Genomic DNA, 16,139 nt, shown 5'->3' with positions numbered 1-16,139 from the left:
GAGCGATGGGTTGATTAGCACTTACTCGCTTGGAAGAAAACAATATTTACAAGTAAATTTTTTCAAAAAATATCATCGACTCCCCAAAAATTCAAAAAAGTGATTGGCTTCTGGAAAGAAATTTTGATTTCATCTCCGCCCTCATATCAAGCAGCCAAATCTTTGTAAGGATTAGTCATTGTATGTAACACATTGCAGGTGTTTAAGCGGTCAAGCATGTGAAGTCTGTAATGGTGCATAAGCTCATTTGTATCTATAACTATACATATCCAGTTTGATCCAATCTTTGGAGTTCTTTGGCTCATTTGGGGCATGATGGACTTGAAACTCCGATTTTTAGACTCAAATGCACCCTTTCATACCTGACTTGCTGAGCTTAGGACTTGATGCTCAGACCTAATTGGAAGACAGCAAGATGCCACTGGGGATGGTGGGGGTCAATGGCGACCCTTGCCAAACGCTCTGATTTTTTTTTTAAATTCATTTGAGGAATAATTTCGTAAATTATCCTTCTTTTTTAATGTTTTTTGTTTATCAGTGCTTCTTTTAAGAATTGGGTAAAAAATAAGACGGCTATTTGTGAACCTTTAAAAGCTGAGCAGTCAAATGTAATTCAGTCATTCATTAGGCAGAAACATAAAGTATAATTTTTTCCCCCTTTTTTCCAGATTACCTTCCTTGTCTATCAACGTATTGCCTCCATCTCTCTCCTTATTGTCTCCAACAAGAGAACCACAATCCCCCAAAGACCGTAACCATGTATTGCGTCTGAGCTTCGAGAAGGGAATGTCAATGGTTCTAATAAGACCCAGCATTTGGTTCAAATTCTAGTCGTAATAGACACATTCAAAAAGAAAACTAACAGTTGGTTGGGAAACGGGTTCAGATTCGCCACAGGAATTTTCTTACCGCATCATATCATGCCGGCAAGTACTAGACTTCAATTATACGTGAAGATTCTAATGGTTTTTGCAATCTTTATATTCAAAGCGGACACCAATCAGATCAAGCGATATTTGATAAATCGGCATTAGATACACCTAGTCCAGAACCAATCCAATGACATCCACGGCGTACATTTGTATTCAAACATTCATGATTTGGACCAGGGCTGATCTGTCTAGTTACTAATGGTCAGGCTGAGGGTTTTCAGGAAAACATATGCTTCAGAAACCAGATATTGCAGTAAAAATGAACCCAGAATCCAACAAAAAGTTAAGTGTGATTATTTTCATCAGCATTCCACCAACAAACAAATCAATAAAATCAATAACTGCATACACACAACACCCGCCTTGGCATGTCTATAATGGCCGATCAGACTGATAAAAAAGAGAGAAGAAAACACCACCCAACAACACATCATCCAATATAATCAACAGAGGCCAAAACTCACTTCTACATATCAAACACCTACCACAACACCATTCTTCAAGCAGAAGATGCAGAGGGACTTTTTCACAAAAACAGAGATTTGTTTTTGGTAAAGGTTACCAACAAGGCTAACACAAAAAGCTTCCAAAACCAAATCAAGTATTAACTATGGTTATGATTCTGCTATTGCTGCACTAGTCTCCACAAACGGATGCATGCATCTTCGCCAGAGCTTACAATAGTGTGGTCATCATTGAATGCTAGCCCGTAGACACCTCCCAAGTGTGCGCCTTTTACAGTTATACGATGAGAAGCCGGCTTATTAACATCATATATGATTACACTTGTATCTAGAGACCCTGTAGCAACCATTGTGCTATCAGGAGACCAAGCCAAGCAATTTATACGAGCAGTATGGTACAACATGTTCTTCAGCTTAACCTGCAGTAGATAAGCAACTAATTAGATGAAAACTAGCATGATGAAGAAAATGTTAAATGACTAGACAATTAAAAACAGAAAGTGAAGCAGGAACCATTCTCAACTGTTTCAGATGCATGCTGGTAAGAATTCAGGAATCTGCTTAAAGAGGAACAGTTCATATAAACATTCCCTACAAGGTGAACTGCCAGTCACAGAAGAACAAGCATATTTTACAAAATAAAATTTTCAGGAATTTTACGGTCTATATTGCTAAGAATAATATTGGTTTTGGAACATGGTTGGAGCAAAAAGCCGACGGCATCCATCAGTCAAATGGAATGAAACAACTTCAATATTTCCAGAGCAAGAACACTATTATGAGAAAATGAAATCGTCATCAGTATTAAAACACCCAGTTAAAACCATCTCTCTCAGACCATCCAATCACCTTCCCTACTAGTAGGGGTGAGCTATTATTATCAACAGGTATTTGGTTTACGCACTGGTTAATCTTAGCCTCATGTTTCTTTAGCTCTTTTGAAAGATATCTTCCCAATTGTTCGTCTCCACTCTCATGGTTCATTTTCAGTAACATTTCCCCAACAGCTGTACCTCATCATTATGTAATAATGATTCATTTAGGATATCTTGCAAATCTGTTAAGGAATATCCTGCAAATTTCAGTTTCCTGTAAAAACGAGTTAAGTGCATTTTCAAGCATGCTGGTATTAATGGATAAATAATAGAGATTATTAAATCGTTAAAAGGATTTGCATGACATACAAATTGCAACTCCATGAAGGAGAGATGTTACCTCTCGGGTAGTATGATCCCATACAACAGCTTCACGATTAAGATCACCAGAAGCAAACATAGAGGCATCTGGGGAGAAACGTATGACACTAATAGCACCACGATGCTTCTCCAGGACTGATTTCTCGGTAAGTGTATTCCCATTGACAGAATAAATATGGAGTTTCCCATCTTGACCTCCAACAATAACCTCACTCCCATCAGGTGAAATTGCAGATGCGGTCACAGCAAACCCAAGGTTCAAAGTTGACAACACTTTGGATCCATGAAGCATGACAACTCCTGAATCTGTTGAAAGCAAAGCAAGCTCAGGACTGTTGTGTGCAACATTTAAGTCCTTCGGTTGTGTGCCAATATCAATTTGTTCTTCATCACCACATTGATCACCAAGCAAACGAATTCTCTTTACCTGCAAAAACAAAGTTGAAAAATGGAAGATCTCTTGTAGCAATGCAGTCAACTAAATCCAGAAATATCACGCCTAGCTAAAGTTCGCAAATATAATCAGTACAAACCAAAGTTGGAATCATTCAACTGAAAATTGTCTGGTAGCATAAAATGAAGTAACAATTTAACAGTTCATACTTCATAACCAAATAACAGGGCCAACAAATTAAAAAGCACCTGATAGAAAGCTACCATAATGGGACAACACAATATAATGAGAACGAAATTTCAAACTGAACAGCCTTTTCAAATTCTGCACAAATTGCTGCATGTTTGATACACATATCAGCAAGCAAAAACAAGATCATAGTTTAGCAAACAGATGTACATGTCCAGGATGCAAACTGAAGTCATATATTATTCAAGTGCAGGGAAAGTATGAGTGATAAGATAACTTGGTCTTTATAATCTTTTACATTTTTTATATTTTCATTATACTAGTCTAGAGATGCCAAAAATGTTTATATGCTTGGCCAAATAGAAGGCAAAATGAAAAGCTTTAACAGGTTAAAACAAGACACTGTCAGACTTGCTCAAAGTTACAACCACAGAACTGAATAAAAAGTGCATAAGGGTATTCACTACACAGAACATGGCCTTGACCTCGTCCAGCCCGTCTCCAAAGCCATACTCCATATCTGTACTCCATGTCCTGAGTGTTGACAAGCATGCAACAGCCTTTCAGGTGAGTCCATGTGACATAAGTTGCAAATGTTCATATGTTCATTTTGGCACTTGAGACACAGCAAAAGGTACATCCTGTGTTTCCCAGGCCATTTTTGTATATGCAGGCCGTAAGCACAAATAAACAAGACCTCCAGCTTCAAGAAATGGTGCATACAACAAGTCATAGAGTAACCAAATGTGTCAGAAACCACTAGATATGAAGGTCTCCATAACCACCATATGTGGTGGAACAAATGGTTTTATTTACCTTGTTATCGAAACCAAATGTAGTCAGCTGTCCTTCCACCACCGCAAAACATTTGATTTGGGAATTGTCCTTTCTCTCCAATCTCCCTGCATATCCAATTCCTTGTATCCATCGTACAATCACCCCATCATAGCTGCTAGATAGGATAACTTTCTGGCCACCTTCAGAGAAGACTGCCAAACCAGCGACACTCTTCATGTGCCCAGAAAATGATACAGGAGCCTTTTCTAGGTCACTGGCAGAATACATGCTAATAATTCCACCAAGGGAGACGGTGACTAGATGATCATTTTGCCATAGACAGCCAACTAGCATTCCCTCTATTCCTGAAGCAGAAGAGTTAAGTGTCTTCTTCACTTTGCCATTTCCACTTTCACCAATCTCCCATACTTTTGCAGTTTTGTCTGCAGAAACTGTCAGAACCTGAAAGCAGCAAGAGAAGCTTTCCCAGTTACACATCAGATGTGGTCACTAGAAAAGTAAATACATGTGGAACAAAGAACCAAAAGTTATATTCCCATTCATCAGTAAAAAAAAAAACACCAAAACCATTGCCACCACTAAGACATAAAATTGAAAAAAAAAATACCAAACATTAAAGGTTCCTTTCAATCCTAAACAATGCATTAACCATAAGCAAAAATCCTGTGTCCAGAAATAACTCATCTCGTTTTAAGTTATAAGAAACAGGAAGGCTTTCACAATCATTTGCCAACTAAGATACCAACAACCTAGCACATGGAGACTTATCTCCACAGACACTAATGACAAAACTAAGTATAGACACAATCAGAACCTTGCCACGGCAGATAGCCAATAGACTAAAGGTTTTTGTTTGAAAAGGAAAAGTAGAATCTGCATGAAGGTCAAGGGGTGCAGGAATTTGCACCACCTAAGAAGGGTTCACTTAAATGGGAAAGGATTTTCTGTAAATGCATCTTTTTGTTCTAATTGAGGAAGATCAGCAAAGCTAAAACTAAAACAGCAAGGAAAGTACCGCTTTGCCATCAGGACTCCAGCTAACAGCATAAACGCTACCCTTGTGACTGTCCTCAGAAGATAGCTCCCCAATCTTTTCTCCTGTCTTACCATCATACAATATACCTTTCTTATCAGAGCTTACGCTGATGAACTTACTTCCATCAGGCGAAAATCTTATACAGTTGGCAAAGTTGGAATGCTCCCTGCACTTCAAACAATATTTTTTCCCTTAGAATGATATGTTCACCATTACAACAACCAAGATGCCTTCCCCACCTTGTCATAGGCTCACACTCTAACATGTTAATTTTCTTTTGAAAACCTCTAAATGGACTATATGTTAGATATAAAGAAACATGTGTCACCTTCTCAGACATACATATTCAAAGCAATTTGGAGAAAAATATTTTTAAATTAAATCACATTCATTCTAAGTTTGAGAAATAGCCAGCAAATATGAAGATGCGGTGAATTATCACTTGCACCAAAACCTTATCATTCACCATTAATATGAACGTTAAGGAAGCTGGTGTATGCTGGTAGTTATGTATAAACAGACAAAACCCAGAACACAAACATAAGATCTAAGAACAACCATTAGATACTTGAAAAGCCAACTATATCTGAACAGCATATTAGAAATTCATCTAGTTTGATAGGCTAACATTCTAGTGGTGCACCTTCATACCCACATTTAAAAGGAAAAAGGATCTACCAAGGATTCACTGCGTCACAAAGAATAGCCTTCTTAAAATCCCAAGTAAGCAGAACTGGGATCAATATAAGAAGCAACACCATTTCAATTTTTCAAACAGGACATGTGGAGCCACTAGGAAGTGAATTATGTAAGGAACAGGAAATATCATAAGAACCAAAGTGGAAGCAAAAAGTAAAAAAGTAAATCATTTGGGAAGCAAAATAAGTTAAATAACAAAAGTGACTGGGACCAAAACAATAATGACTGTGTGTACAAGTAATTTCCTTTTCTTTCAGCTACAAAGATAAGTAATTTTATGTATTGAATCTATTGATAAATTAAAGCATTTAAAACCAATGGCCATTACATTCAAAGTTCAACTAAAATCATTACACAATACTTCATTGGCAAAGTCTAAAATATCAGTTAATAATTGACAACTGTACCGAATTTTGACAGAAAAGACATCCTATTAAAAACTATATTCCATTCTATGTGATTTTTAACAAATAAAGTGATGAAAAGCATAGATATGACCAATAGACTTGTTCAAACCAAAAGATTCAAAAGTTTAACTTTTAAATTAAAAAAAGGACCTATCAATTATCATGGACTTGCACTTCATAATCAAGTTCAGTTGCAGAGAAAAGCACATGATGAGAGTGAATAACTACCAAAAAGTATGTGGAGAACACATCACAAAAGCAACGTGCTAGATCTGCCTCAGTGGTGGCCCTTCGGAAAGGACCCATGGCACCTAGGCCCCAAGAACAGTAAACGAAAGGGAAAAAAGGAGAAGGAAGAAGAATAAGAAGAACAAGAAGAAAAAAGAGGAAAAGGGAGAATAAAAAGAATAAAATAATATTAAAAAAGAAAAGAAATAGAAGAAGAAAAGAACAAAGAAACTCACAATATTTTCTTTCATTTGGGCGGTAGTATTGGTGGGCCAGCCAAGGAAAAAAGTTGGCTGCCTAGGGAGGTGCATAGGGATGCTTTCGACTACATACATGGAAATTAGTGTGGAAAATGAGATTTCATTATGTTTAAAAGAAACGGGACTGATTCCAAAGTGAGTTACAGCCTACAGGGCAAGCACATTTGACTTATATTTGAGTTTCCAGTATCCTTCACTCAAGTAATTCATCCTTGAGAAAGTGCAAACCGTGACATATGGATCAGCATGTTGCTAGAATAAATAAGACTAACCTCTGTGACAATTTGAACTTAAATGGTGGCCCCTCATAGAAATTCACCAAGTAGTCCTCTCCACATGTGACAATACGGAAAGGTCTTGATGGCTTAAATGCACAACTCAATACACGTTTTGAATGGCCATCAAATTCACCAACATTTGATCCTGAGTCCCACCTGCAGATGCAAGAAAACAGTAAGCTCAACCCTGAACTACACAGAGCATATTCAGCTGGAAGATAGGAGGTGTTATAACACAAGGAAAAGAGAAATTGGAATTGCTTAAGCTTATTAAGCAGAGCCAATCTTGCTAGGAGTGCTTATCTTTTGTGAGCTCATCAAAAGCAAGTTCAAGGAAATTTCTCATATTGTATACAAAAATAGAAAACCAATAGTGTCTTTGTTGCTAACGGTGTATACAAAAAAAAAAATGCTGTTCTGACTCTTAAGAAATCAATGAAATGAAATACATTTGCAACACGATGCATGTACCTTTTTTGTAGTTTCTGTTTTCTCTTTCTGTAGAAGTGCTTAATTTCAACATGTAGCAAGACTTCTTTTGTATAATAAACCAATTAAATACTTTCCTATACAAGGTCAACATGATTCTAAAGGATGTAACTGTTAGAATGAAATGGGGAAGTGTTTGAAGCTGGTAATATGGTGATATCTAGGAAGCAGCCACCTGCTTTGAGGAAATTGCATGTAGAACTACTATAAACATTGCATCGCAGATCCCAATCTTCTGATACGTTTGGACCATTTTCCTCATTTATACGAATTAGTAACTATTGGTATCTTTGTGTAACAGTACCTTCTACTCGCTATATGCTAGACATATGTAAATGTGTGTTCCTCTTTATTGTAAAATATAAACGAAGTGCTCTAGAGCTCAGGTTGCAAAATTAGAGAATCTTAATCTCTGTTTGAAATTTTGCATTCAGATGGAAATATGGTTCCCATGTACTGGCGAAACACACAATTTTCACATTTGTAGAGTTGCAAGGCCCACAAGGCACATACGCAATTATGGCCTCCGTGATGGAGTCAGATGGTTTCTAGACATTGCCTCAACGGAAGAAGCAAATTTGTTGCATACACAGAAGCAGCATTAATCTCAAATGAGTGAAACAAACCACCCACGACTAGAGAGAAGAGAGTAAAGGGTGAAGCTCGGGCAAGAGTTGTCATGGAGAACAACATGAAATGGAAAAGAGTGGTGGAATATAAGTTCAGGTTCCTATCCTAGCCGTAATTCGAGCATCGGCAATCTTGACGATCCTCAATTTTCTTCGCCTTTCCTTTTCTCGTACATATCCTTTCTAAGAAATCATATTTAATGAATTCACACTTCAAGATCACGTAAAAATGGAGCCGCAAACAATTTCATTTGTTTCCGTCATAAAGTTAATCATAGCAAAAAAGAAGCACTCTAAGACTGATAAGCTATTCACTCGTATGCAATGTAATCGCGTAGACAGAGAAATGGATCGAGAACAAGAAAAGACACGATACTCTTGGAGCAAAAATCAGCAAGGGCGGAGGGGACTGTACATGAAAGCTCTCACGAAGGACTTGCCCTTGCCGTCACCAGAGACGACGATCCGCTGACAGTCGGGAGACCACTGCAGGTCATCGATCCGGCCGGAGAGAACGCGGAACTCGTTCTTGAGGACGTGCTCGTTGTGCCTCCCCCAGATCCTGACGGTGCCGGAGACGTCGGCCGACGCGATCCACTCGCCATTGGGGGAGAACCGGGCGACGGTGGCCTGGTAGGCGTGCTCCCCGTAGACGACGGCCTCGAGGGGGCGGTCGAGGTAGCGGATGATGACGGAGCGACCGTTGCAGTAGACGATGGCGTTTGTCTTGGGATCGCCGGAGATGAGGATCCCCCGGCCTCTCTCCGTCGACGGCACGCAGGCGTACGTCTCCAACAGGTTCGCCGCCATCTCTCTCTCTCTCTCCCTCTACCTGAGGACGGCCGGAATATGAAGGAGGGAGGGTCGGTCGGATGATGCCGCGGAAAAACAGCAGCTGACTGACTGACTCAGTCCTCCTCTCTGCTCCCACCTGCCGTCCCGCAAAAAAGGTACCGATACTCAACTCCACCGACTCGAGTCGCGGAAAAAGCAAAGTGTTAGATCATCTGTTTAAAAACAAATCTAATCCATTAACATGTTGGTCTACCTGGTGGGTGGGTGAGAGGCTGGTCAAGACTTCGATTCCTATGGGTCACGTATTCCGAGTTGAATGGGTGGAGGCACAATACCAAGTCGAAGTAGCATCGTTTTTACTCTAAGCCTGGATTCGATCCTGAATTCTCCTATGCATGTGCACGTCCTTTACATAGTAAGCTGTTACGAGTCACGCATGTGTGTCGCGGTGAGGCGAACGCCTCGACTCGGTAAAGTGTTCTGAACCCGCGATCCGATTGTTCGCTCGGGTCGGGACGGGTCGTTCGCTGCTCATGGGGAAATCGAGGTGCCGAGATTGACGGACTCAAATGGGCCCGAGCGTGGGGATGTGCGGCTTCGATGAAAGGGAAGGGGATCGTTTGGACCGGGCCATTCCTGCGTAAGGTAGCACGTTCTGGGTCCATTCCCGTTCATTAATGTCCAAACTTCTACGCAGCATTTAAGAACCGTGAAGACAGACCAGACCTGGTTTGGATCTGGACGTGTCCGTGGTCCATATTTGTCATTCAGGGAGGGACAGGCTTTCAAACGCAAAGCTGGCTGGCAGAGCTTCTAGTTCCGGTGGGACAAGCTGACAAACTGAATAAACGGTACCTTTTTTGACAAAAAGGAGGACAACTTAAGTTTTATGTCTTTTTACTTGTGATTGTGACGGCAGGCGACACTATGATATAAGTATTTTAATAGTTAAATTTTTAATCGTCACAGGTAAAATGACACAACAAATAGCCTACTCTGTTACAAAGGTTTGTTGATATCATATGAAATGTTTCGGTTCGTACCATATGAAATCTAAGGCCTAAGGGAACAGTGGATTTCACAACCATAGATTTTTAGATCTACATTACATTGTGAAAACCACATACCCAATATATATCTTGGGTTTTATAAGTGCTTGGAGAAAAGTTGGCTTGGGTATATGCGAATTAGATGCTTCTTGCTGGGACCCTGCAGCCTAGTAGGCTAGTAGTCTAAGCAATTTGCCTACAAGCGAGTGGGTCCATGAGGGTCAGTCAATTATTTCTCATGCTTGTTTGCACTTCTCAATGCTAAAGCTACTCGCAACTCCTTTGCAAGGCATACATATACATATCAGGCTTTTGGCCTTTTGCTCTTAGGCTTCATGCTGATTGACTATATTAGGAGTGTGATTTGCTTATTGAAAGCATCAGGCAATCACCAATTTGGTCGCCTAGGTGAGTGCAAGATCTGGTTTCACTTCTCAGAGAGCGTGGGGGCGTTTGATTGCCTCTGATCTAAAATCCTCATGATTCGAGAACTTGGATTTAAGATCGAACTCTTCCTAGTCCAGTTTAAAATCCAACATTTTCTCAATGCAAACCGGCAAAACAAGGATTTCAAGTTTAGAATTTACGTCTGACCTAAGATCCTTGTTGTGCATCTCTTGTGACACCAACAAAAGCATATCATGTCAGATCCATGGATTCTAGATCTGAAGTAATCAAAGATCCCCTATAAGTGTCTTTCCTCAAAAGATAGATATTAAAGACACTTGAGAATGACTAGTAAGAAGATTTAATGAACTAAATGTCTTAATTTGGAAGATAAAAGTGAATATGAATTACTTTAAAGTCTCTAATAGACATGTTTGTTATGTTGTCATACAAAAAAACTTGATAAACAAATTTGATACAAAGTACATGGACGTGCTTTCCTTGGTTATGACAATGAGAGGGAAAGGATCGAAATGTTGCGACTCTACCCAATATTTTATGTCACATATCAAGAAATGTGGTATGTGATGAAGCATCATCATCATAATTATTACATGTTTTACTGATTCTAGACGTACCAACACTAAAAGAAAATCTTCATGAGAGATTGAAGTTAGATGAAACCACAAAAGGTGAAGATGAAGATAAGAATTCATTGTCACAAAGAAAACAGTAACTTGGCAAATTAGTCCTTTATCAAGAACTAGCACTGGAGATTGATTAAGAACTAGAAAGACCTAAAGTATTAAGATCTTATTAATGTATAAAACTTAATTCAAACTTGAGAAACAAAAGGGAAGATGCCAAATTTAACTTCTAATAACATTTCAATGTAAACCAGCGCACCAAATTTAAATTATTGGTTCACACAACAGTGGTTCATTAGATCAAACAGTCACGTAAATTCAAATTCAAATAACTCAAGCATATAAACACCCAACAACATTGATTGCCTAAAGATAATAAATAAAGTGCAACTACAAAAGTAAAATATACTAAACTTAAATTAGAAGTTTGTAGTATGGCCTAACGCATTAAGTCTAAGCCTTACACTAGAGCCTGTCTAACTTTAACGTGTTTTCGTTGGTGTTTCCCTCGCAGTAGGGATACTTTGTGAGTGTCATATGAATCTACTTTAATGATTGAAGTAAATTCACGAAACACTATAATTATTGTTATATGATCATGTCCCAATCTTAAGAGCGTGTTCATCGATAATCACAATCTGTCCTATTTGCCAAACGACCCCCACATCTACTCCTAAGTTGTCCTTGATATGAAGTGGGACTCACAAAGATTGTCCATGATTTTCCTCTAATTCAACATCAAACAAATCGAAGACTGATTCAAATCATTTAACAGTTCTGCACTCAATAATAAACTCAAACACAAAGCTACTAGACTACTAAATAAGAGAATAGCCTAAGTCTAATAAAACCACCGGAAACCACTAAAAAAGAGCTAAAAAATAGGTAAACCAAAATGTGGGAGACAAATGATCGACCTAAAAATTCCAAAAATATGGAGAAAATAAAGACATGGAAGTTAAGCCTGGGCATCGTGCCGAACCGGCCCGGCCTGTCGGGCCGCTCAGCTTGACCCGGACCGGCCTGCCCTCCTGACCCCCTTTCCCCCTCCTCGACCCCCTTTTCCCCGCCCTCCGATGGAGGAGGAGGGGGAGGGGGAGGGGGAGGGAGAGGGAGACGAAGGAGGGGGAGCAGCGACGGAGGAGGAGGGGGAGCGGCGACGGAGACGAAGGAGAAGGGAGAGGGAGACAGAGGAGGAGGGGGAGCGGCGAGGGAGACGGAGGAGAAGTGAGAGGGAGACAGAGGAGGGGGAGCGGCGAGGGAGACGGAGGAGGAAGGAGAGGGAGAGGGAGAGGGGGAGGGAGAGGGAGAGGGGGAGCAGAGAGGAGGAGGGAGAGGGAGTGAGGGAGACGGAGGGCGGGAGTCGGGTCGGCCCGGGCCAGGTTTTTTTCGGCCCGATGCCCAAGCTTAATGAAAGTAGGAGTAGACATCTGTCTGGATATCTAAGGGATAGTCGGTCGATTTGAGCTTAGGTTCAGCTCCTAAAATTGGGTGCTGGGCTGGCCCCATAAGTTGCCTACGCCGGCCCGAGTCAGCTGGATAACTTATTCTAATTGAACCGAGCCAAGCCTCCTGCGTGTCGAGCAGTCGGACCGGACTTGGCCTGCAGTTACAAACTGTGGCTGGCCTCAGCCTGAGCCCGACATCTAGTAGTGCGGGCCACGCCAGAGCGATGCCAGCCGCCAAAATTTTGGAAAAGTTGAATTCCAAAAAAAAGGAATTCCAACTCTAGGGATTCAGTTCCAGGTCCTACCTGCAACCTTGATTCAACAAAGACTATTATTTTGTTAAAATTCAATAAAAAAAATATATTCAAGTAAGAATTTAAAAATATCCAAAATGGGTAGAAATAAATGGCGTAAAAGAAAAGTATCGTTCATGGCGTCTGGCATTGACCGTTGAATCAATCGATTTGCCACTGCAAGGAAACAGTTCACGTGGTGAAAGGTCACCTTTGTTGTTACCCAGCCTCCAAAAGAGGATGACCTAAAATTATTCACGATTGCTTCATTCATCTCTTTCTTTTTGGTGTTTCGTTCTCTTTCCTTTTTTTACTATGTATGCATAATGTATTAGCAGTTTTTTCACGAGCACATATACTTTACAAAAAATTTACATACACTCTTATTGATGTCTGCAATGTAACAGACATATGCAACGTTGTTACTGTTCTTGGCAACTTAACGCATCTTTTTTAGGACTTAAAAGACTAATGAGTGAACATCAACATTTTATTGTTTTGGAAGTTTATCTTTCAATTTCTTCTCACGTGAAATTGAGGAGGAGAAGGAAAAAAAAAAAAAACAACTACTATTGCTAACTGTTCTAAAAAAAATCTCTTAAATTTTCTACCATGTACATCAAACAAGGTTAATTTTACTTTACAAAAAATTATCATATGCATCAAACAGTATTAATTTTACCATATTAAATTCTACCCTGTCATCAAACATGACTTCAAATTGGAAGAGGAAGAAATTTTATTTTGTAAATTTTTTCAGAAAAAATTACCATGGTAAATTTACCACTTTAAAAGTTGTGAGGAGAGCAATAATGTTGCATTTTTATCTCACCTGTCATCTCAATTTAAAGTTGATCTGTTCCACAATATATATATATATATATATATATATATATATATATAATTTTTGTCTTGAAAAAAAAAACGGATTGTGAACCAGAAGGAGTTAGAAATTTTTCATAAGGAAAATTTTAGTTTCAAACTTTTGATAAAAGCTAAAATATAATTTTTCAAAATTTCAAACTTTTTTAAATTACATTTTTTTTAAATATGATGAGGGGGGCCATGGCCCCCCTACTATGCCCTTGGCTTGGCCCATGAGATGCAAATTTGAGTGAGTGAGGTGTGACCCACTGTTTGAGAAAAGCCGAAGTTTCCAGCTAACCCCTCATTTCCTAAAGTACAAAGGTTCGCTTTGGTGTTTGGAGATGCCGCTCATACTATACTTTAACTTAAGTATCGATGACTTTCGTTTGCAACATCAATTTTGATATTCTTGAGATTTGAAACTAAAATTGATCATCTGCCAGCCCGTCGATTTCTACTTTTCAGTTTGGATGGTTTACTTTATCTTTAATCGCTGCACCATAATGACCAAACTTTTTTTTGAAGTATTTACACCCAAAATTAATTTAGTGAGAAATTAAAATATGTATTTCTATAATAATACCCCGGTAATGTGAAAAGGCAAAAACAAATTTTGAGAATAAAAGTTAATTGCAACATAAGTTTGGCTTCTCACAACAGCATATTTATTTATTTTTTGATTAGTTTACTCTACCACCATTCCCTCACACTATATGAAAGTTGACATCTTCTAAAATCAGTCGAAAAAATGACATCCTTATTATCTTACTTTGTATGGAATGGTGTGTGTGACGCTGTTTCGACCTTCGGAAATTTTAAAAATATTTAATTAGCCTATGTAAATATTTTGAAAAATTATATTTTGGTTCTTGTGAAAATATTGAAACTATAATTTGGTCCCAGTGAAAATTTTTTGACTCTGCCGCTGCCAATAGCCTATCGCTTCTCTCATATGCCAGGAAGATTATGTCAAACTCATATGCTCCAATACCTTGACCCCCTTCAGTTCAGATTTTAACAAATTCAAAAATTTATAAATAAGTTTCAAAAATTTTAATTTAACACATATCAAAAAATTTGAAAAAATTTATTTTGATTTCTTTAAAACTATAGTTCAACTCTTGCAACGATAAATGCCTGAATCTGCCTTGTGCTCCCAATACATTATCTCTATTGCAGCCTTATGCTATAGTTCTCTATCGATACTCACAGTGCTGCATCGTGTTTGAATAGGTGTAGATAAATTGTTTCTGTCATTTCACAACTGGTTTTAATGGAGATGAAGGTCTCTGAAGTCAGAAATGTTTTGTAAGGGAAGCCGAATTAAAGTTTCTAAATTTTAATACGAATCAAAATATTATTTTTCAAAATTTTTATATAAAACAACTAAAATTTACATGTAATTTTTTTTTTAAATTGAGGTGGACCCACGGCCCATGCGACCCCCCTTGGCTCTGCCCCTGCTCTCCCCTCTTACTCAAGCACTTGCTCTATTGATTTAAGAATCCAAACCAGAACTGTTATGTGCACATCAAGTGCACAAAAATTATACGCAATGGTATGTAATGACCACAAAACCCTTGTTTAAGTAAAAAAAAAAATTAAGAGGATAAAAGAAATGTATGAAAAAAATGAAGGTCTAATATATAGATTTCTTTATCAAAAATTCAAAAATATGCCAACCCCACTTTGTTTTTGCCAAAAAAAAAAACTGCAGCGAAGTGGCTTTCATCTTATTAGTTGTATGCAACACCTATGTTGGCCCTTTCATCCACGCCGGATTTAGTCTCGGGCGCCTGGGCCATTCCTTCGCCGGACATTTCTCCGATCCCCTCTTTTCCGGGATCATATTTTAAACCCACTTCAGTTGTGGCGCACTTTGCTTTTTATCCTTTGGTGGATAGATTGGGGAGTGTGCAACGCTAGCCTTTCATGCTCGCCGGCTGTTCGGCACTATTCCCACCACTCTTTATCTCTGCTTTAAAAATTGAGTCCCTTGACACTCTTTACGGGATTTTTTTATCTCATTTCTATATTATATTGATTGATTGATTACACGAACTTGGCAAACTCTCTCTCTTTCTCTCTCTTACCACAGGAAAAATTAATTAGGGTAGCTTTTAAATTTATTAATCATTGACAACGTCAATACTTGAATAAACAATGGGTGGGTAAGCACACGAGTAACTATTTGAAGCATTAATTTGCAAAATTCTCATGAGAGTTATGAAAGGAAAGAAAAAAAAAATGGGCACATTTTGGAAATGGCCCTTTTCTTTTTCCTTATTTAGTGTTTGGAGCTGATATTTGCCATAATATATTGCGAGAGGACAAAAAAAAAATGTCAGATCTCATTCAAATAGTTCACATGTATTTTGGGGGCACCCTTCGCATGCATGGGCGAAAAGTACTTTTAGTTGGTTATTAATTCTTTGAATATATTTTAAAAAGTGAGATAATTTCCTTATCAACGACATATTAACCTCTTAAAGGATTCGATTTTAGTTGGTACTCAAGAAATCCTTACAAGAGGTACCAATATGTAAATAAAGCAACTTTTGTAGGCTGGTTGAGCAATTGGACATGCCAGCCAAAAACCCCTGCCTATTGAACGGGGTTGATGAAAAATTAAATTCATAGTGTTTGGTAAGGTA

General features: G+C 38.7%; 1 protein-coding gene across 1 annotated transcript; it reads right to left on the bottom strand.

Annotated features, from left to right (window-relative positions):
- Nucleotides 1-1,203: 1,203 nt before the first annotated feature.
- Nucleotides 1,204-8,911, bottom strand: LOC116250808 (actin-interacting protein 1-2-like). Its single transcript, XM_031624746.2, has 6 exons — nucleotides 8,415-8,911; nucleotides 6,876-7,037; nucleotides 4,989-5,175; nucleotides 3,992-4,414; nucleotides 2,612-3,019; nucleotides 1,204-1,815 (listed from the first exon to the last, which is right to left on the bottom strand). The coding sequence occupies exons 1-6, from the start codon at nucleotides 8,807-8,809 to the stop codon at nucleotides 1,558-1,560; spliced, it is 1,833 nt and encodes a 610-aa protein (XP_031480606.1). The 5' UTR covers nucleotides 8,810-8,911; the 3' UTR covers nucleotides 1,204-1,557.
- Nucleotides 8,912-16,139: the final 7,228 nt, after the last annotated feature.

This window comes from Nymphaea colorata, chromosome 3, assembly GCF_008831285.2.
Source record: "Nymphaea colorata isolate Beijing-Zhang1983 chromosome 3, ASM883128v2, whole genome shotgun sequence".
Taxonomy (NCBI): Eukaryota; Viridiplantae; Streptophyta; class Magnoliopsida; order Nymphaeales; family Nymphaeaceae; genus Nymphaea; species Nymphaea colorata.
Note: the sequence above shows the minus strand (reverse complement) of the source record. Positions and strands in the feature narration are given on the sequence as shown.